The 21,726-nt window shown below is 39.6% G+C and overlaps 1 protein-coding gene across 2 annotated transcripts in view; it reads left to right on the top strand.

Annotated features, from left to right (window-relative positions):
• MED27 (mediator complex subunit 27) overlaps positions 1-21,726 on the top strand; it is a 93,518-nt gene that overhangs the window by 15,113 nt on the left and 56,679 nt on the right. For both annotated transcript variants that reach the window (XM_040531182.1, XM_040531181.1), the window contains exon 3: positions 19,035-19,165. In XM_040531182.1, the coding sequence (XP_040387116.1) occupies positions 19,035-19,165 (131 nt within the window). The remainder of the gene's footprint in view (positions 1-19,034; positions 19,166-21,726) is intronic.

Raw genomic sequence — 21,726 nt, 5'->3', positions numbered from 1 at the left:
GAAAAAGTGCTCAGGTGTCCTTTAAACTGTTTTAAGCTGCCCATGGTTTGAAAATATTCAAGAATCTGTGATATGAGCTGTTTGACATTTTTCCTCTTCCAAATGCTCAAAGAAATAAATCTACATAAAGAGCAACTCACTTTTAAAAATGAGAAGAGTCTTTGCGACAGCGTCTGGAATCTAACAGTGTTACTTTATTTCCCTCTTTTGGCTGACCACCATGATAAAACAGCTGAATCAAATACATTCTTCTATGTATAAAATATATTTTTTGGGTCTTGACAGCTTGTTTCCAGTTTTAGTCTAATTCGGTTTGAAACAGCTGTTCCTGATCTCTGCAAAACAGTTTTTTGATGGAAATCATGACATTCTCAACTACAGCAGCGCTACCGGGCTCTCTCTCATTGCAGAAGTTGGCTTTTCTTTATGTTAGAAGAATTCTTCATTCAGAGAAAAAGCCACTTTTACATCAAATAAGCTGCATTCAAAGAATAATGGTTTTTCCCTCCCCCAAAGTCCTCTCTCATTGAGGCTGGATGTACGTTTCTCTTCCTACGTGACTTTTAAGAAGAAAACATCCCTGTGTGTTTTACCATTAGTGCGATTTTTATTCCCATGTTCCCTGCCTTGCCCATATGCTTTCAGTTGGGTTCTATTTAGAGTTTTCTCTGCAGTTGTCTCTGCACTCAGACTTAGCGAGTTTTCTGGCTTGCCGTATGGTTCAGTTTTACTCCGGAGTCAAATCTTGTATTTTCAGAATTTCAATGTATCATTTTCAGTTTGCTCGGTGCCGTCATTTTTTTTTGGGGGGGTCATCAGCTGCATTGCTGAGTGCATCTTCCCGAGCTGCTTGTGGGAATTTCACAGATCACAGAACTGATCCCGTCTGTAAGCTCTCTTGTGCCTGAGAAAGCAAAAGGTAACCTTTCCTTTCCAATTCCCTGGGTCTTTTGGAAACCCTAGCATATAGTGCGGAGTGAAGTTAGTAACTTTCTGCAGAAAAGAGTTTGCTGTCTGCTTGACTGTGTGAACACAAGCGTGTGATGGTGCTGTGCGTGGACATCTCAAAACATTTCTGATGGGAAGGGTGAAGGTTTCAAGAGTAGCAGGGTTGCCAGGTTCCCAGTGGCACGGGAAGGACTCTGGAGTTGAACACCCTCTTCTTTCCTCTCTCCTTAGCTTGCTAGATGAATTTCACAACTCATTTCATTATGCATGTCTTTGTTTTCCCATCTATACAATGACTGTGCTGCGGAATGAGGACTTGAGAAATCTGAGAGAGGCTGCAGTGTGCGATGAGTGGGATTGCTGGCAGTTGCTGATCTTGCTTCTGAGCCCACTGTGGGCTAATACCCTCCTGAAGCCTCTCTTGGGTTATTTGTTAAGGCACATTTTATCAGCTGAAATAAAACCTGACATCTAACATGACACAAAAGCTTTACTACTTAAAGAGCTGTTAAATATGTGTTCAGTTCCAAATTCAATGTTTTGCCTGGCAAATACTGTGGAACGTTTATCATTTTCCCTGAGTCTTTTTTTCCCACAGTCCAAGGAACCTGACTTGGGGTTGTGTTAGGATTAAGTGAGATTACTAGCATCTTCTCTCCATCCCTCTTGAGTACCTTGTATGAATACATCCTAATAACTATTGATATCGCATTCATCCTGCGAGAAGCTGAGACCTTTAGTGTCTGCTGATGCTGCAGTTCTGATGTTGTGTTTTTCTTGCAAGTAAAATCAATTGAGACAAATCTTAGTAACTTTTACAGCAAAATAAAATGACTGTGCCAGGCAGCCATTGGAAGTTTCTTTTTTTAAGTATGGATATGCTCTTAGATCACACATACAGGGTTGTTCCAGCAGAATTGATTGGTTGATCCCCTAGATTTAAAGGTCAACTGTAATCACATTTCGGGAAGATTGAAGAAGATATAAAATTGCTACTATGCTTTTCTGAGTTGTATACCCTCATCTGATGCTCTTTGCTTTTCCCCTGTACATCTTAATTTACTCAGCCGGAGCATCGATACATAAAGGGCGCAAGTCAATGTGCCTGCTTTCTCTCGTCGAGGAGGGAGCTGGGTAGATGTATGGCTTCCAAGCCAACACCTTCCTTCTGGGAGACGTGAGGTGGATGGAAGGACGCCCCTATACCCTACAGAAATGGAGGAGACAAATCTCTTTTTCTATGAGGAGATCTGCAGCATAGCTGGCATGTCAGATGTTGTTCAGTTGCCAGAGTTAACGCATCCAAGAGATGGCATTGTCCCTTCAAAGCGCAGCACAGATGGAATGGAGACACTGCGCAGCCCTCTGACGGGGTGGACACCTTTGATAGTGGGGAATCAAAAGAACATCTCATTACTGGTGTTTTATGTGACAGCTTGGTATTCTGTAGTTCATAGAGACAAAGCAGTTTTGTAAATGTGGTGTTTCAAAATCATATTTCCGTGTAGTAGACAACCATAGCTGCATGCAGATGTGAATAAATTTCTTGGTAATTTTTGCAACAACCTGAATGAGCCAACTGCTTTGCCGTAGCAGACTTCATGAAGTAGAAGCAGAGACATAGGGCATCCAGGGTCTCGGGTATAATTCATGTTTCCTGTAACAAAGCAAAAGGAATCCTGAAATGCCAAAGGGATTGGTGGAGAAAAAGGAGTTTTAGTTTAAGCTGATAAACAAGAGCATGTTTATGATTCTTAGAGACTTTTACTTCGTGACAATTTTGTTGTTCTGGTTTTGTACAGATAACTTTACTGTTCTTCTGTCTGGGTCTTTCACAGATCAACAGAAGAGAAAAGTGTTTAACATGGAATTGACTTAAATGGCACGGGAACTGTTCCCGCACAGGAGGCTACTGCGTTGCAAATGCTTTAGCTAATCTTCAAGCAAATTTCCAAGTAACTTTGTGCTGCTCTCGTGTGGTTTGCATGTATTTGATCATAGTGCGCCAGTGGTCACGCCATAGCAAGGGCTTTGTAGGGTTAACAGGACATGGAAGGATGACCCCTAAAGAGTTACTTTTCCAACATGCCTGTTGTAGGGAATGTGTAAATTATATTATACAGAGATTACTCGTAGCAGGACTCCAGGAGTCCAAATTACCTCACAAAGTACTGTCCTTAGTGCATTTTCCTGTGTGCTAACTTGCAAAATGCACTAATTCCCAGATGTATAGAAATCGAGGGTCTGTAGCTTTTCTGTAAGCATCCTGCTTTTAAGAGACGCTGACATACAGCAGCAGTTGAAGAATGTGCTTGAGTGGACTGGGAAGACATTTATTGTGCATTTATTGAAGGTGGCCTTTTTCAGAGGCTTGCAGCGCTCCGATGGCCTTCTAACTTGGGTGTACATTTTGCTTTGTCAGCCGCAACGTGAGATTGGGGAAGCTAATGTCTCGTGTTCGCTACGCCCGTGGTAAATACGGAAAGAATATTTTCTAAATAAGTAATGGACTAGGCAAAATTTTCAGAGGCTTGCATGATCAAATCAGAGTAGCAGCAAATCCTCTGTGACTCTCAGTGGCTGATGAAGTCAAGCGGTGCCTTGACTGACTGGTTTGGGTTTTTTCTTGCGAGTTGCTTAAATCTGTTTACTTTTTAACCCTTGATGGTGTCTGTCCTCAGTAGGAGGATACCTAGGAAATGGTGAATTTTCTAAAGCACAAAAGAGGTGCACGAAGAGTGCTGGAGCTGTGATTGTTGTTTTCGCGCCTACAGTTGCATGTCCTCCTGATCAATAGATGAGAACGACACCTGAGGGCCCTTCAAAGAGGTTAAAGTCGGGAATATATCATATGTTCATGAAGCTTCCGGGTTTCAGGGAATCATCAGGTTATAAGAGAGATTGTTTCTGTGTGAAAAGAAGTTTGCAAGTTTTTTTTCTTGAAGAAAAAGGCCCCCTCCCTGCCCCAGCAGGGATGTTATACTGCAGTGCTGGCTTTATGTTTTTTTCTTCCTATTGCTTTCCCTTCAAATCACAGGGCTCTTGTCTTGGGTTTGGTTGTCCTAACAGCAGATTGCTGTTGTGAATGAAAACATTTTAATACAGGATCCATAAGTTGCCAACATAAAATACCCGTTAGAAAAAGGAAAGAAAAATCTCTGTATTGTCAAGAGTATTTAAGGAAAGTAGGTATTCAATCAATCATTTGTTTCCTTGAGAGGAGCAATACTGGTGGCAGCTGTTATGGTAGGCAAAGGCTGTGACTATACACGCTGGTAATTATGTTGCAGGTTCTGTTCTAATTCTTGTTCCACAATGTACGATCAGGCTTAAATGCAGAAGAAGAGAAATGTGTTCTGAAAGCATATTCCCTAAAATGAGTTTATTTTAATGCCTGTCTTGATTATTGCTTTAAGGAGCGGTAGTATTTGGTTGTTAGCTGAGTGCAATAACAAAGTTGTGCCTTCGTGCCTGTACAAACTAAAGAGAGGGGCTGTCAGCTGTGTTTGAGCGCTGACTTGTTGCAGAGCTCTGCCCTGTGTACACCTTCAGTACGCTGTCACTGGGCTTTGGAAATGCTGCAGACCATTTATTCTGCGTTATTTTAACTCCACTTGTCCCCGGTTGTCTGTCTGTTACTCTGTGTGTCACATTGGTGTATTTACTTGCTCGCTTTTCTCATCTGCAGCGGGATTTGTGTTGGAAATTGTCTTCCAGAAGTTGTTGCAGGCTCACGGGAAAACTTCAGATTTTGGAGAACACGGATAGGTAATGGTACTGCGTAAACGGTACCTGTGATCACATTGCTGAACCATGGAAACTTTAGTGAGGAAAGTACTTTTCTTATTGACGACTTACCTTTCTCCTCTGATAGAAATTAAACCAGTTGGTTTCACGGCTGATCAGTGCCCCCCTGTTGTTGCACCTTTATCCTCTGACTTCACTGCGAGCAGGTTGTAAGAGGTTCCTGTGGTCAGAGCACAAAATGCTTTGGTCTTTCTGAAAAGTCACAGGCTAAACTTTTAGGTTCATAGAAGTCCTCCCATGACTGGTGCATCTCTTAGTCGTGAAGGCCTCGAAGTGTAATACTTCAAGAAAACTGAACTGAGTTAACTCACCAAGTCCCTTCCTGATCTTGGTGTATGCGTGTGCACTGTGGGTCCGCTGCCTCTTATCGTGTCCCCAGGTCTGAAGCAGGACTTTGTGCGAAAACAGCCGGCTGCTCATCTGCTCCAGCGTGCAGTTGTAAACATCCCATGGCAAATGTTGGTTTTGTTCTGCCCAATTAAATAAGTCTGCCAGAAGGAAAACCAAAAAACACAGCCCCCACCCGTTGGTAATGCTGTCCCATTGCAGTCTGTACCATCTCCATGGTTTTGAGCCTTCATTATGCAGCTCACACTCAGCACACTTTTATTTAAGGCAGAGCTAAAAGTAGAACTAAATAGCTGACGTTCGCAGCCGTTCTGCATGATGCAGGATTACCGGGGGGGACGGGCCAGGAAGAGGCAGGCTGCTAGTGCCGGGCAGTTCGTGCTCGTTTACTTGCACGGAACTGTGCAGGTTAGTCCAAAAAAAAAATAAATTAAACCAAGGAATACGAGCTTACTGAACTGAGAAGTTCTGTTCTGTTTTACTTGCCTTTTTTTTTTTTTTAATACCCAGAAATGATGCCATTCAGTTTGCTGTGGCTATTGCAACAGCCAGACAAACCATTGCTACTACGTTCTTGCAGTGTCCCGGTGCCGATTGCTTTCCCGGAGCCATCTCCATATTGCAGAGCCATCTGTTTCCCTTACTGTCCAAGCATTAGGCTCAGTAGTATAAATTACTAACTGCTCCATGGCTTTTGATTGTTCCCGCTTGCTTAGCATGCCAGAAGCGAGTCTTTGGCTCTTTCAGCATCATTTGTAAGTTTTACTTGCTCTTTTATTTTTTTTTTTTAGTGCCTCAGGCAAAAACCTGCAGTTGAATGAATTGTCCGTTGTTCGTGTCCCTAAATTGTTGGCTTGATAAAATAAACTTTGGGACGTATATAGGTAGTGTCCTAATTTACAAAAGTCTTTGTAGCAAGAGTAATAGAAACATGTTAAAAAAAATCCTGTGGTTTTTTTGTTGTTGTTTTGTTTGTTTTTTGTTTAACAAAAATCAGAAAGAGGGATTTTGCTTCTGCCAAATCTCCTAAATTAGCGGGATGCTTCAGAGTTTTCCATCCCAGGATAGAGGGGCAGTTTTGATAATATACCACAAAATGAATTGAACAGCAAGGAGGACGTTTCTTCCCTCTGCGTATTTTGGATCCAGTGCCCGACAGCTCCCATCTAGCTGCGAGACCTTTGAGTCCCTGGAGCATCCAACACCTCCTGAGCTGCTGCTGCTGTTTGAGTCAGTGCACGAGGTACGGGAGTGGGGCACGGGGCTGCTGCCCTTCTGTGGGGGTCAGGCTTTTGTCAAGAGACCAAGTAATTCAAATAATTTTTTAATCTCGATTTCACCCCCTCCCCTCCCCACTGGTAATGGGAAAAATCATAAAAATGGGAAAAAGACCAGCAGTGTCTGTCTGTTCTGACTCAGGTAACGTCATGGCTTGTAGGCAGTTGTGCCTTCAGTAGAAAAGGGAGCAGTAGTTGAAATGATCACAGAAGTTGGTCGTATGGTTTGACGGAGGAAATGCTGTGCTCATGTGGGTGAAGGCGTATAGAAGAAGTTTCTATTAGTACTGTGGTCATTAGTGCCCCTAATTTACCTTCCAGTAAGTGCACCAAGTAAGCCACTGTGACCAGCCACACTAAGTTTCTATTCCTTTTTTTTACGATGGTCACCTGAAGCAACGCATTAATGTTTGCAATTTTTATTTCATAATAATGAAGACCACGTAGCAGCGAGAGGGCTGTTTGCTTGGTGCCTTAAACTGGGGTGCAGAGGAGCTGTTGTTTTGTGACACTGAGATTTGCTTAGTGATTAGCAGGATATAGGAAGAAGGTACGTCCAGATAGAGACGGAGCCGAAATGCCTGTGGGTTAGATGGTCAACAGGTAGAGGGTAATGGTGTTATCGAAGAGTGCCTGCAAGACAGCTGAGGCATGAAAAGTCGAATGTATGCCAGACTCTTGAAATCCATAAAAATTAATCATTTAGCTTTTCCTGTGGTTTTAACTCAGTCCCATGGCAACTTAAAAACAGCTCAGTCTCAAAGTTAAAGCTCTTTTGATAACACCAGTGTAAATTCCTAGCTAAACAAGGAATTTGTAGTGTTTATTGTTTCCAAAGTGCAAGGTTTCAAATTCTCCTGTGGCAATTAGTTCTGTGAATATCCTAGGGCTTGGGGGGGGGGAGGCGTTTGTGCTGAATAGTGCCAGCTGCGAGTCTGCTCTTCAGAAACTTGGGGTTGGCCCCGAGTATCATTGTCTCTCCCTCCTCTCTTCCTATTTTGCATCCAGTAAAGAGAAGCATATGCTTTCTTGCTTCAGATACATTGGTGTTACCTTGTGAAGCATGACAAGGTCAGGCGTTTGTATGGCAAAAGCGGAAATCTCGAATTATCTTCGAGCTATCTTAGACCTGCTTTTTTCTGTGACGTATGAAAGATTTCCATGATACACACAGTTAAATTTCCATTCGTGTAGGTATGCATGTGTTGATGGTACATTGCTGTTCCTGAAATTGGTACTGTTATATTATTAATATTGCAGATCATGCCAAGGAGGTGTCTTGAATTTAATATAGAACATAAGAAACCTTGCCTACTGAGTATGAAAATCTTAAATTGGAACTGAAGATGCTATAAAAATTTAAAGGCGACAAGGTGAGCCTGAAAATTGCATATTTTAAAAGCAGAAAATCATCTATTTTTAACAACAAATTTTCTTACCTGTTAGTACCTTTACTAATAACACTTTCAGTTTTTAAACCTTGAAAATGGTTTTAAGCCTTATTTTAATTGTACAACTATTTTGTTACCATTTGTTCAGGTGCCTGTTAAATCTGTGCTTTCTGGTTGAGAGACATGAGAACTGATTAAAAGCATTTGGGTTCATGTGCTCCCTCTGTATGATCAAACAAGTTCAATTTATACCACTCACAAAAGAAAAGGTAACGGATGAGTCGCTTGTTTTGTACCAGCATCTTTATGGGGTGGGGGATGGAGATAACAGGCTTCTTCATTTTAGCAAGGAAATGTGATATATATTTGAATATATATATTTGTTTCATATTTGAAAGTGGAAGTTAAATTCAGACTTCGGTAATGAGGTGCTTGGTGTAAAAGCTCATGGTAATAAAGCACTGGAGAGAGAGAGAATGAGGCTTGCCTTCCTTGGAAGACTTCACTGGTGAGCACGTCTTTTTTTCTAGCTATGTTTGCTAAATTCTAAAGACAGAAGTAGCTTATGTTAGGTGAGAAGCAAGACTAAATGTTCACAAAGGTTCTTTTAGATTGACTTAATATTTCCTCGGAAACTTGTGCCAGGATCAACCGTCCAGGATCTGAACTGTAGTGTAGTTCACTCTTGTCTCTGCTGGGCTCACTAACTATATGCCTTCTGATTTGAGGACTTAAAACGTGAAGGGTCAGTATCCATGAGAACATGCTGTCCTCCAAAGCATGGAACTTAACTGAGATTCTGGACTTTCAAATTTTTAACCTATTTTCAGTGTATAGGTAGCAAGATGTGCTTTGATGCCGATTAATGGCCAGTTGAGACAGAAAGTAATGGTGAAATGCTGCCGACTACTCCTTTATTTCAAGTGGTAGAATTGGGATGTAAAGATTCCAACCTTGCTCACAACCCAACTTAAAGCCTTTTTGGGCTGCTTTGAAGAATTGCTGAGCACCTGCCTGCTGCTGTTGTCTCTAGGAACCATTACGCCACTCTACTCCCAGTGCGAGTGGAATAAGAATTCTGAAGGCAAACTTAATATTTGTAAAGTAAGATAAAGCAGGAAAACATATAGAAGACATCTGAGAAGGTAAGTGTGGGCACTGTGAGAAATACTGTAAATAACATTTTGTGCATGAAAATGGGTGCTGAATAACTGCCTGTTTCACCCATGCAATCCTGCAGACGGTGCTAACTTGAGGTCCTTTGGAAAGAGGTGTGTGATCAGTCTGAATCCTCACCAGAAGCAGACTGATTTGGATTGCATGGGCAATATCAAGTCAAGCATTTCCTAGTTATTGAATGCTTCATTTGTAACCTTAATGATTTTGAATGTAACGTTCTTAGCATATATAACAGTACATGAAAAATCACTTCTCTCTTCTTGTATGTTAGCCTTTAAATATGAAATGTTTCTTGGGTCAGCACATAAGCTCAGATCTCACTATAATAAAAGGTGTGCTATAAATGCCTAGATAAATACAATAAAAACCTTTCTGGAGGGGGTTTCTTCCTTTTGGTGCCAGTGAGAGAGAGGGGTAAATAAAATAATTGACATGCCCTGTTAGCTGTCAACCAAGTTTCATGTGGCATGTCTTTCCTTTGGCATGCATATAGCAGCAGCGCGTTTTAGCACCTCGCCTACAGCATCCACCTCCTGACAGCAACACTTGCCAATAGAAAAGCATTCAGCACTTCATTATTTCTACAACCTGAGTGCATTTGCAAATTAATTGATGTGTGGGAGGAAAGGCATCTGCTATTGTAGAAGCCCTGAACTATTGCAGTAAAACTAGAAATAAACCGGTTAGCTGTAGTGAGCTGGTATGCTGTTGCAGGTGTTGAAGCCTCCACTAAAGTGCTGTCCTGACCATTTTTATTGCTGTCTTTGATATATTTTACTTCTTTTTAAAAAGAAAAACTGCTCACTGTACAATAAACATGGAAACAAATAGCATGATAAAGGTAATAGATAATACCATGTATATTTATATATGGGTAGTTAGCAAGTGGTTTTGTATTTCTTGCTGGCTCAGCACCAAAAGAGTTTTAATTAGGCCTGTAATGAATGACTAGGAGCATTTTAAATGCTATTAATCTTGTGGTATGATTGAGTTAATTACAATATCCTTATAAGCTCCCATGAAAATAATACGAAGTGTATTCCATTTGTTTTAATCCTAAAGATCTTCGTGAGGTTCCACAAGCTTCATCTGAAATACTCCTACTGAAATGTTCTACGCTGACAGAGAAAACTGTAAAACCACTCTCTGTTGCATTCCACCAAATGTTTCTGCTCAGTGCATCATCCATCCTGTTCCCATTCCGGGGCTTTCCAAGCTGCTGCTGTACCTGCAAACTGTGGGTAACTTCCTGCACTGGAGCTCGTCTCTTCTAGTTTGCATTGCACGCTCTAGTATTTCCTTGCTTTTCTGATTTCTGGTCGGTTAGCTTACCCGAGTGTGGAAGATGAGAATGTGATCTATTTTCAGAAATAAAGATTACAGCAGCTTTTGAACTGTTACTCTTTGTGCTGCGGTTTAAAAAAAAAAAAAAGTGTAGCAAAAGAGGTGTTTTTGCAAAGCATATGGCTTTTACACTAGTTCAGACTACAGTAAGTTTTGGATTTGGTTGTAAAACAACTCTCTGCTTTTTGCACTCTCTAGTCAGAGTGTGACATCTTCAACAGATGGACAGATAAACTTTCCATAATCCATGTCTTTCCTTTCAGAAGAGGAGATGAGATTCTCATTTGTAAAAGTTGTTGAGGAAAACCTCATCTGTATAAGTCAGTTGTATGCTTAGATGTCAGGGTGTGAAAATTGGATGGATCCGCAGCTAAGCACTAGAGTTATTGATATTTTTGGGGCTCTTTCTGCTGCTGCAAAGTCAGCCCTGCCTTTGCACGTACTTCAAGCATTATGGATCATTTGCTTTATCTATTTTCAGAACCCTGTGCTTAATTGTGGAACAAGCATGTTATTCAAATACACTTTCTCCCTGTTTTGGCTAATCTGTGGACTTGTTTGCTTCGTGTAACCCTGCGTTATCAGGATTAGTTTGGTCTAGTATTTTGAATTCTGCTATCAGGAGTCATTTCCAACCTTAATTAACCCTGCCTGGATGGAAGAACCGCCTTTTTTCTTCCAGTAACTTTTCTGGTCACACTTCTATATATTCCATCCTCTTGACTATTACAGATTTTGTAAATAGTTTAGAAATGCCAGCCAGTGATGTATGAGCCTCTTTAACATTTCTTTGATTTATGTGCACTGTGCAAAAAAAAAAGCAGAGGAAGCATATTATTCTGGAGAAAATGTTGCCAGTCTTCAGTTTTTTCAGTCTTAGTTAAAAGCTACACTTTTATCAATCAAACCTGATAGTTTCTGTTTTCATTCCTAAAACCATAACTTAACTCTTCGAAGTCTAAAGAAGTAATTTGATTGAGATTTTTATAAGTACCTATTTTTTTAATGCCCAGCTTGAAATTTCTTTTAAAGTGATTTTTTCAAAAGTGGAATTTTATGTGTAGTACAGTCTGATCATCTAAAAGTAGAGACATATTCAAAAATCACTAAAGGTGGGGAGTTTAATTTTTTTAAATAAAGTTTGGTCACATTTTGCCATTTTTAATAGCGCATTGCACAAATTGATGTAGTAAAATCCATTGTGATGTCTAGTGCTGAGGAGTAAGATTTCCTTACCTCGAGTACAAATGACAAGGACTGCAGGTTTATGGTTATCAAGCTTCTTGTCAGCGTTTAATTAAATGCAGAATGTTAATTTTGTTCAAGTCTGGTGTTTTATTTCAGATAAAATTCCTGAAAGTCCATGTTGTAAGCCATAAATGGCTACTGTGAAGAATTAAAGGAAGTTTACAGATACTAGCTAATGGTAATATTGTTTTAGCTGGAGAAGACTTTCAGTCAGGCTCTCCAGGAGGAGGAGCACTCTGCTGCTGGTGATCACTGGGATTGCTGCGTCACCCACAAGTCAATGTGAGGCTGAATCCACCAGGGTTCGAATGTGTATCATTCATTTTTGAACACAGAAAACTTGAGTAAGGACAGAAAAACTCAATTACTCTGTGGCAAAACCAAAACAGTTTTCAGATTTTGTTGACCATTACATTTCAGCATTCTACTTGCAAGTGCCTTAGTTATGGTCATCTCCAGTAAGATTCTAGAGATGACCATTCTGTGACTGTGATGTTATAAAGGGGGAAAATGTTGCATTTCTTTTCAACGTTCATCCTCTGGAATGCAGCAGATCCATAGCTTGCAGCTGCCTGTGGTGACTGTGAGGTTTGCCTGTGTAAAAATCCATGTTAGTAGAGATGGGGTGGGAATCTCAATTATCTTTAATTGCATATAACAGTGACCTGGATTGGTTGTTCTTTCGTCTGAATGCTTTCTGTGGGTTAGCTTACGCTGCCTTGAAAGGAGTATAAATTACGCTGGTCACAAATACTCTAAAGCTATAGCAGGAGTGTTCATATAGGGAAATAGGCTGCATACACTGTTCTAAATCTTAACTGTTGCTTAAAACTTTTATTAGTTGTCCTTGCTAGCTGGCAGGAAATTGGCTTTCCCAGCAACATTGCGTCGTGATGCCTACTAGATGTAAAGAAAGACAAGTTCGTGTTTGGCGTGCTGAGAATGAACAAGAAAACTGAGCAAAAAAATCAAGAGGCGAGGTGGCTTTTTTTTTCTTCTTTTCTACTTTTGTGTATTAGCCAAAGTAACCATTTAAGCAAGAATTATCTCCTGCTTTGGCAAGTTCAGCCAGAACAGCTTAAAGAGTATTCACGCAACCCCTTCTGCTGCTGTGGAAGTGTGATAATCTGCAGTAGAAGTGAGCGGTAACATCTGGCGCAGCTTTGCAGAGCGCATCCATCTGCCTGTGGCATATCTGTGTCAGGATGAACTATAAGCTGGAGTTCGGCTCTTTGAGCACAACTTCCTCAGGAAGGCCACGAGAGACTGCATGAAGCCAGGTTTCACCATGCTGGAAGAACGAACCATGGCTAGGCTGACAGCTGTAGGCTGACACTCGGTACGGGGGTTTGCTAGGCTAAATAAATTGTGCACTTGAATTATTACGTGAGTGACCAAAGCTAAGGAAAGGCACTTAGCGGAAGTTAAAATAATTAAATTCAATGTATTAGGTAAAAATACATGAGTGGTGCTAGTGCAGGGTCGTTTCTGCTGCATTGCTCCATCTACTAACAGATGTCCCTCTTGTGTTCTTGGACTGTCTACCTTCCCTTTGCCTCATTGTGCGCTTTGGACTAGTTGGATTTGCATAAGCTTTATACATATCCAGTGAAATGCCAGTTTATTTCCATTTAGTTATATTTCAGGAAATACTTATTTTCAAAGCCTTCAGAACACTTGTACTTGTTTATAAGCATCTTAAGCTTAAAATAATTCTTCCAAAAAGGTAAATAAGGTTGTATGCAGCCCTAAATTATGGTTACTCTGCCTGTATCCATTTTAAAAACAAGATCCCTTTGAACCTCAGAGCCTTTGGCTGTCCTTTTGTGTTAACGTTATTCAAAAAACTTGAATATGTCACTGATGTAGGTATTAAATGTATTCCAAACCACTTTTTTTAAAAAAAAAAACAAACCTGAGGAGGAGGAGTGGCTTTTGCAGAGACTTGGAATAGTGCAGCTGATTTTATTGGCAGCGAGGATGCAGATGCTGAAGTTTTGACCAATTTCTTGAAGAAAGTGCCAAATTTGCGCTCTTGGCATGGCAAAAAGCCAAAGACTTGCAAGCAGTATTGGAATGAGGGAACATTGATGCAGTCATTCATCAGCAGAACTTCAGTGTTTTTGGAAGAACAGCACGGGATGAACACAATTTAAGGCTGAAATCTGACACTAATTAAAACAGTGCTTTCAGCGAAAGTATGAATCCAAAGACAATGAAATAAAAGATACAGGGAAGACAAGGCATTAAAACAGGGAAATGTATTGATGCTTTTCCTACTATTGCATCACGTATATGTATGTCACAACTTCTTTTTCAATTCCTGAGCCTTGGGTGGAGGGACCTAAGGGGGAAGCAAGCTTCCCTGTGCAGGGGCACGTGTAGGTGGGTAGATGTCCACAGAATGCTCCACGTCTGCTGCGTTACCGGCCGGAGGAGGCACTGGCACTGTGCATCACCATGCAATGCAAATAAGAGCAGTGGCATGCAAGAGGCTTTTAACAGAAGGGCGAGCTCATTAGTTTCACAGTTTAGTTGGATCAGGGAATTCAGGAAAAGAGGGAATAACTTTGTACAGGGATTTAAAAAAGAGGGAAGTGGAGGTAGCTGTTGTTCCCATCATGGATGATAGGTATTTGTTAAAATAATCGAGTAAACTAGAAAGTGTTTGGGGGGAATAAATGTTTTAAAAAACAATGAAATAGAACAAAGTATCCTAATTAAGTTGTAAACTAGAGCAAAAGCACAATGTCTAGCTTTCCTATTAATTGAAAAGCCTGCAGCCCGGTTCAACAAGAGGAAAAGCAATGCATAAATAAATTGGAGACTCTGTTCTTTCAGTTTATTGATGCTGTTCTGGCCAAGTTAAGAATTCAGCCATCCTAAAATGATCAAACATTGTTTGGAAAAAAAGAATTTCCAAACCAGCCTCATTATCTGAGACAAGCTAAAAAAAGTATCAATTAAGGTAGTGTAATCTCTCACTTGCCTACTTTAGTTTGCAGAGATGAAACTGTGGGAGTGTCCTGCTTGCTTGCTTATTGCTCTTTTCAAAAGAACCACCAGAGTTTTATCGTAATAGACAAATCCTTGTTAGCCACGAGGGAAAAATAATATAATGATATGGGGCAAAGTACTGTGCAACTTAAAAGGAAGCAAATGTGCATGCATTTGACAGTATTGCAGTGAGCTCAGAAAATTCAATGATGAATAAGTATGTCAGCCACTTCTGTAGAATTCCATTTCTCCAAGAAGTGCAAATAATTTATTTTTAATATTACTTATACCTGAGAAAATGCCTTTCTGTTTACATGTGTGGTCTGTACATATTTAGATGAGAATCTTTGGAAAACACGTCACTGTGGCGTGATGTGATCACAAACAAAAGTCATCCTTCTGATTTCAATTCTTTTAAGCAAACCAACTGGTGCTTAAAAAGCTTTGAATAATGGTAATATGTAAATTTAATGTGCAACTGAGAATTGAGATTATCAACTGTAAATGCTCCAAGTGATTATTTCCCCACCCTACCCCCTAATTTCTGCAGCTTTACGTGGCCTTGTAAGTAAGTGGAGTGTAATGACTTGTTTGGTCAGCAGTCAGCCCAGGCAAAATCTCCAACCCATAAATTATTAAATTATGTAAGCAAAAGACCTTTAGACCAAGCATAATTCTAATGATGAAGCTTTAGTTTAAAAAGCTTTGAATTAGCACTGCGTACATATATGTAGCTTCATGACATACACTGTAGGGTAATCCTACAGGCCACCCTATAGTAGGCCACCCTATAATCTGTCCAGATGATGTACATATGTGTTGAATGAAGGGACCCAAATAAATGTGTTGTGGTTTGAGCCCCTTGGCAGGTAGGCTTAGCAGAATTCCCTGTCTACTCCAAACCTTAAAGATGATCTGTACAAGGTAGTGGGATATTCTGGGGGAATGGGGAGGTTCTTTTTTGTTTCGGTGTTTTTAAGGGGTGGATTGCCTTGGTTGATGGTAAGGAAAAAATCACCAGGATAGAATACATAGAAGATCCTACGTGATTAACTTTTAAAAAATATTAATGCTTATGGAATTAAATCCAATCTGTAATTCTCTAATAAACCTTTTTTTTTTTTTAAGTAGTTCATGTTAAAGCCAAAGACCTGTTACAGGAATGAAGAAATTGCCCTCCTAGAATTTCAGCTGTGAGAACAGTGACTCCTAAGTGCTATCTTTGTTGTGATGTATTTGACTTTGTGAGGAAGACTGAGCACTGTTAATATACGAATGTAGTTTTCATATACTCAAACACTGTGAAAATGTGACTTATGGCACCTGTAAAACATTAGTGGTAATCTTTTCTTCCTGAAAATATAGGCCATGTTGCTGTTTAGGGAAAAAAAAAGTGAATCTCAAAAATAATGAAAAATAATCCAAGTTCTGTTTTATTTACCTTTAGGTAAAGCTTTTGTATGTATTAAATTATTATTTTCAGTAGTTTCCCAATGTTCTTGAGAATGAGAGTCTCTTTTGATTTTTAAAATGTGGAATTCACACATCTCTGAAACCACAGTTGTGAGAGAAATATCAGGTATCGTGAAACTGTACAAGTTGGCACAGGTGTATATCTTAGCTGTTAACTGCTATAAATTGATTTTGTTGTTGTTGTTGTTTTATTTCTTAGTCTTCTGAAATAGATTTTATGTTTCATCTGCATGTATTGGGGGGGGGGGGGGGGGGGGGGGGAAGGATCAATCTTGGTGAAATTTTAGGGGAGTATCTCATAAGGAAGTAAAGAGTTCAGCGTTGTGTAAACCACTTGGAATTCCCCCGGGCTGAAGGACATGGATGCTTGCCTCTGAATGCTGGGGCTTCTTCGGTGGCTGATAAAGAAACGATTGACAGTACACCTACACCTAGTGCTGCACTGGTACCGGAGTTTAGTGTATATTTAGCTATTTTATGGATAAAGCTGTTGCTGTTTACCATTCTGCTGGTTCAAATGAGCACAGTAGTCATAGAGTCATTAAGGTTGGAAAAGTCGAAAGCAGGTGTTGGGTAGCCTCAAAGGGTTTGTCTCCCCCGAGCTCGTCTTGGCTTCCCTTGTACCTGCGTGAGCTGTTTGGTACCCGTAATATCTTCTGACAGTACGTTTTGCGTGGGTTCCCTGAGCGAAGATAGTCTGTTTGGAAATAGCGTTCTCAAGTCAGTAACCAAATATTTTGAGGGGACCGTTACGATTTTAGCTAAGATTTACTGTCGTGGGCAATGCTGGCAGAAAAGGGTATTTTACAGGAGGAAAAATGCACAGAATGGGACGTTCATTTCATTCTGCATCGTACCATTGAATCTCCTGGCGGTGTTTTTGATGTTACCGGTGCTGCTTTGGCACTGCTTTCAGTCTTGTTTCTGCTCATCAGAACAAATGATTAATAAAGAATTTCCCAGTCTTTTCAGTTAACACCCCTCTGCCCCCAAAAAGGAATGCGTTCAGTGCAGTACAGCATGTGATGCTTTAATAATGTATAAATCAAGCTGGACAGAAGCTGCCTGTCAGTTTTATTAACTTTGACCTTTTCTCCCATTATAAGGCTGGTTCGGTAAATATTTAATGGGCCCTTATAGATTTTGACAGTTGGATCTGCATTCTTGGAAGCAAAGGTAGATTATGTATAAATACTTATAATTAATAAAAATGGCTTAATCACTAGGAGTCAGCCTTCAAGGACAGAATTGTTTTTTAGAATATATTTATTTTTAATTCCTATTTTTCTCATGCCTGACCGCGAAATGTCAGGCTAGCCAGGAGGTTAGGAAATGTTTTTCAAAGGTTACATTTAAAATTCATCTGATTAGCACCTGTGATTACGTCTGTCTTTGAGCAAGTGACCAAACGATGTTATTTACTTGAAGTACCTGTCAATGTCATTCAGAGCAGAGGACGTAACTGGGTGGTGTCACCAGCACAAGATGGCTGAAGGAGCGCTGCTGTAATAAGATGCAAGAAATAAAGGGAAGGGCATGTTGCTTGAGTCAGAGGGGCCTTCTGCTAGAGCTGTCTTTCCCTTTAACTCCCTGCGTATTGCACTCGCTGCAAATTTCGGTGGTGAAGATAGAAAACTAAGCCCTTGACACTTTGAAACATCGCCTTTCAAACATGTGCTGTCCATTGCTCTCATTGATTTTCTTCATTCCAGAGATCTGTAGCAGAAAAACAAATTTGAGCAAAATTCATTGGCCTAAGATGAGCTGTTAGGGCAATAAAATAGCCCTTCCCTCGGTGGCTGAGTGCTGTTCTCTTCCCGTTAGCCACGCTGTGCATCCTCTTGTTCTGCCACGGCTTAAATTGCATGGCAAAGCAGCTGCATAAGCCAGGGGCCTGGTAGAAAGCCTTCGGGTTGCTCTGAACGTTGATATTTGGGACAGATTGGCTCACTGGATAGCTTCACTCATTTTAATCCCCATTTTCAGGTAGGTTGCTTTACCAAGCTCTGTTCCCCTTGTTTTCAGTCATTACCCCGCAGAACAGCTTTGCCTAAGACCACTTCGTTTTCTGAACGTTTGTAAGCCACACTTTCCTATCTAACGTTTTTTGTACGAGGATCATGGGATCGGTGTTGGTAACGTTAAAAAGTTCACCTTCTTCAGAACAAGGCTGTGGACAATTGACTGAAAGCAATGATGCAGGGACTGGAGTGGTGAAAGGGATTGCATTTGTCTGACACTGCATCGTGAGCTTCTGCACCCACCTTCCTTCTCAAAACGGGGAGCTGAAAGCATGCAGAGGTGAACTTGAAACTTGTTGCACTTGAAGCTGCTTTCAGGACAGACGCAGCGTTGTGGCTGTTCTTAGATCTGAGCAGTGATAATGTGCTCCAAAACTTGTAAATTCACGTGTGTCCTTCATAAATTTGTTTTTTTTTTTATTGGCAATTAAAATAAAAGGTTAGGGGAGAAAGCTACTGAATGTGAATCTTCTGCGATGATAGTGAAATGTGTGAGTAGGTATTTCAAAGGCTAGGTTTTTCTTTAGAGGGCAGAAATTTCTTTGTGAATGTTGTGTGTTTTCGTTCAAGAAAAAAAATGAATGTTATTTTTTTAAAAAAATTGTTTATACAGTGGAAGGGTCAAACCTTTCTTCTTCTTACCTTCCTTTAGATGGTTTGGATGCTTGATCCCTAGAGAGGAGGAGCTGTCTTAATGTTTAAAAGCAAGTCCAAGCTTCAGGAGAGTTAGGACTTGAGAAAGTCTTTGATTCATCATCTTATTTTCTCAATGGCATAATTTCCTTGTAATACCTCTTTTACAACAGGCTGTTTTTATATGCTTCTGTTCATATCATCTTCCATCCAAGCAATATATGAAATAGCATTGAAATATATACATGAAATAGCTTGCTGGCTGTAATTTTAATGAAGTGGTACAGATTGTAGAGGTCTGACACAGAGTGCTGCAGTGGTGTATATTTTAATGTTTTTCTTTTTTTTTTTTTTTTTTTATTATCCAGTTGCAGTACCATGCAGGGCTAGCATCTGGCCTTTTGAATCAGCAGTCTTTGAAACGGTCAGCCAACCAGATGGGAGTATCTGCAAAACGCAGACCGAAAGCCCAGCCAACAACTCTCGTCTTACCCCCTCAGTAAGTAATGGGCTGTGTTGAAGGGCTTACATGGTGGGGTGGGGTTATTTTTAATTTTTTATTGTGATTATTGTTATTAAAAAATGCATAATAATGAAAACTTTGTGCTTGCATTTTTGTTTCATGTTGGGTGGGTGGGGTACCCTATGGAAACAGTATTTTGTTTCTTCTACATTCGGTGGCACTCTGACAGCAGAAAAGTTGCAAGGATTCTTCTTCATAACAGGGCATATAAGTTTTTACAACACGAGATTGTCATTGAGGAATGATGTTCCCTTGATTAGTATGACTTGGAGCTTCAAGTAGCACTTTTCTGAAGGTCCTAAAAGGCTGAAGCCAAAAAGTCTTTGGTGTGAGTACTTTTTTGACAAATGCCTGTTCTGAGTCCATCTGTTCACCATATGTTAATTTTGCATTGGATCTAAACCTCTTTTACAGGTGACAAGCAATTATGAGGACACTTAGAAACTGTTTGAGGACATAGAGTATCAACACTTTAGGCGGTCTGTGCATTGATGCCAAAAACACAGAGATGTCCACAACTAAACTTAAAAAATTAATAAACTACTTAAAATATTTAGTTACATATAAGAAAATGATTATTATGTAGAAAATGAAGCACTAAGCAATTATTCATCGTACTGAGCATCTTTGTAGTTAGTGGAAGCTGCGTGTTTTTTCACAGAACAAGAGTCACTGATGTATAAACTATGTTACTAAAAACCTGGTTATAATAATAAAAGTCTTTGTTGTCACTGGAGTCCACAGGGCGAAGTTGATGAAGCAATCAAAAGGAGTTTAGATTTTTTTTCTTTATATGAAATGATAACAGATCACAGTAAACAGAACTCTCCCCTTGTATATTAACTTTAAAGGGTTGCTAATTCAGGAATCCGTAAAATGTTCTGTCGCTTTACCGGTACATCAATCGAACAGGAATGGTTAGAAGGGCAGCTGTAGCAGAACCACAGGTTTGCAAAACAGATGCTTTTTCTGTTATATTTGTGAAAAGACAGTGGGGTATTGTGACAAACTTTGGTTCAATAGTTGTTTTCTTTGTTGGGGTGTTGAGTTTTGAGCATAAAATTTCTCTGATTGAAGTCTATAAACTAGAGCACTGTGATACCAGTTGTCACAGGTTTAATTCAGAGGCCTTAAAATAAAACTATATTTATCATGGCTTCCCCAGTTACTAGCAGTACTCATAATGAGGGGGGAAGAGCTGGCTTACATTTTTGCATATAAAAGTCTGTACTTGTATATTCTGTCATGAACAAACAACAACAAAAAACAACTGAAGATTTTCAGCTGTATAGATCTTAATATGGTAAACAAATTTAAAAGTATTAGATGTCTTTTTATCTGCAGGTGATTTTTCCTTTTCATTCAATGCTGCATTTATCTGCAATTTGGAGATAGAATTAAATTTGAACACAGTAACTAAAATTTGGCTAGTCTTTGAATTATATTTTAGTATATTATTACCACTTCCAGCATTATTCATAGTGAAAATGTGTTTGTACTGAGCTGAGCCCTTTATCTATCCCTCGTTTCTTGTTCTCTGACTTCTTTGACCTTTCTGTTTTTGTTCTTATTTGCTATCTTGATGCGTCCTAAAAGAGAAAAATTGTTATATTAAGTCAAATCATATAGCTGTTGAGCTCAATACCATGTCTCTAACACAAGGCAGAGGTAGATTATGAAAAGACTTATGAAAATAGACTTATGAAAAGTGTTCTTTAAAAAAAAAAAAAAAAGTATGGCAAATGGGATTTTAACATCTTGATTTTTCTATAGTTTCATGCAAATAATGATGAATAATTCTGTGATATTCTTTTCTTCATTCTCTTTAAAATGCAGAAGAAGAAAACATGCAGGTACAGAACTATGTATCTCCTTGAAAGGGCATCTTAGGGAAAAAGGTGGACTTTTCTGACTTCAGTGCAAATTTTTCTGTGGCAATTCAGGAATTTTATTTTATTTTTTAAAGTTTTATTGATTAGTCAGGAAAGGGGTAACTGTTTTTTTTTTTCTCTTTTTGCTTTGATTTATGCTAATAAAATAAAGTTCAGTGACAAGTCTTTGGGCTGAGTAACAATGTGCTATGAGTCAAGCATATATTAAATGTTGTTCAGAACGACTATATTACCTAGAGCTTTTCTTAAACATAAGTAGAGAAAACTGGCTATGTACCAAGACGTCATTTTAAGGTTGGAGGAAATAGCAGCACTGCAGTAATCCTTTTCAGTCAGTAAAGAAATGCAGGAAATGCTCTTGCTCAGGAGGTAACAAATAATGCTTTGGACAAAGTATCTTCTAAAAACTCTTTATTTTGATGCTGATTCTGGATACGTATGCTTTGATATCTAATGGCTTTATTTTAGTCACATCAAAGAGCATGCTACTGAAGTTTTTATTTATTTTCCTGTTTCTTGAAGAAACTGCATAGGTAACTTTTGTTATTGGTGGTATTAAATTCTAAATGGTGATGCAATCTGAGCAGTTATCTTGTTAACCATAGCTTTGGTCTCTATTGCTGTGGTGACACTTGAGTTTTATCC

This window comes from Cygnus olor, chromosome 19 (assembly GCF_009769625.2).
Source record: "Cygnus olor isolate bCygOlo1 chromosome 19, bCygOlo1.pri.v2, whole genome shotgun sequence".
NCBI lineage: Eukaryota > Metazoa > Chordata > Aves > Anseriformes > Anatidae > Cygnus > Cygnus olor.
The sequence above is the reverse complement of the archived record's forward strand: the minus strand, read 5'-3'. Positions and strand labels throughout refer to the sequence as shown.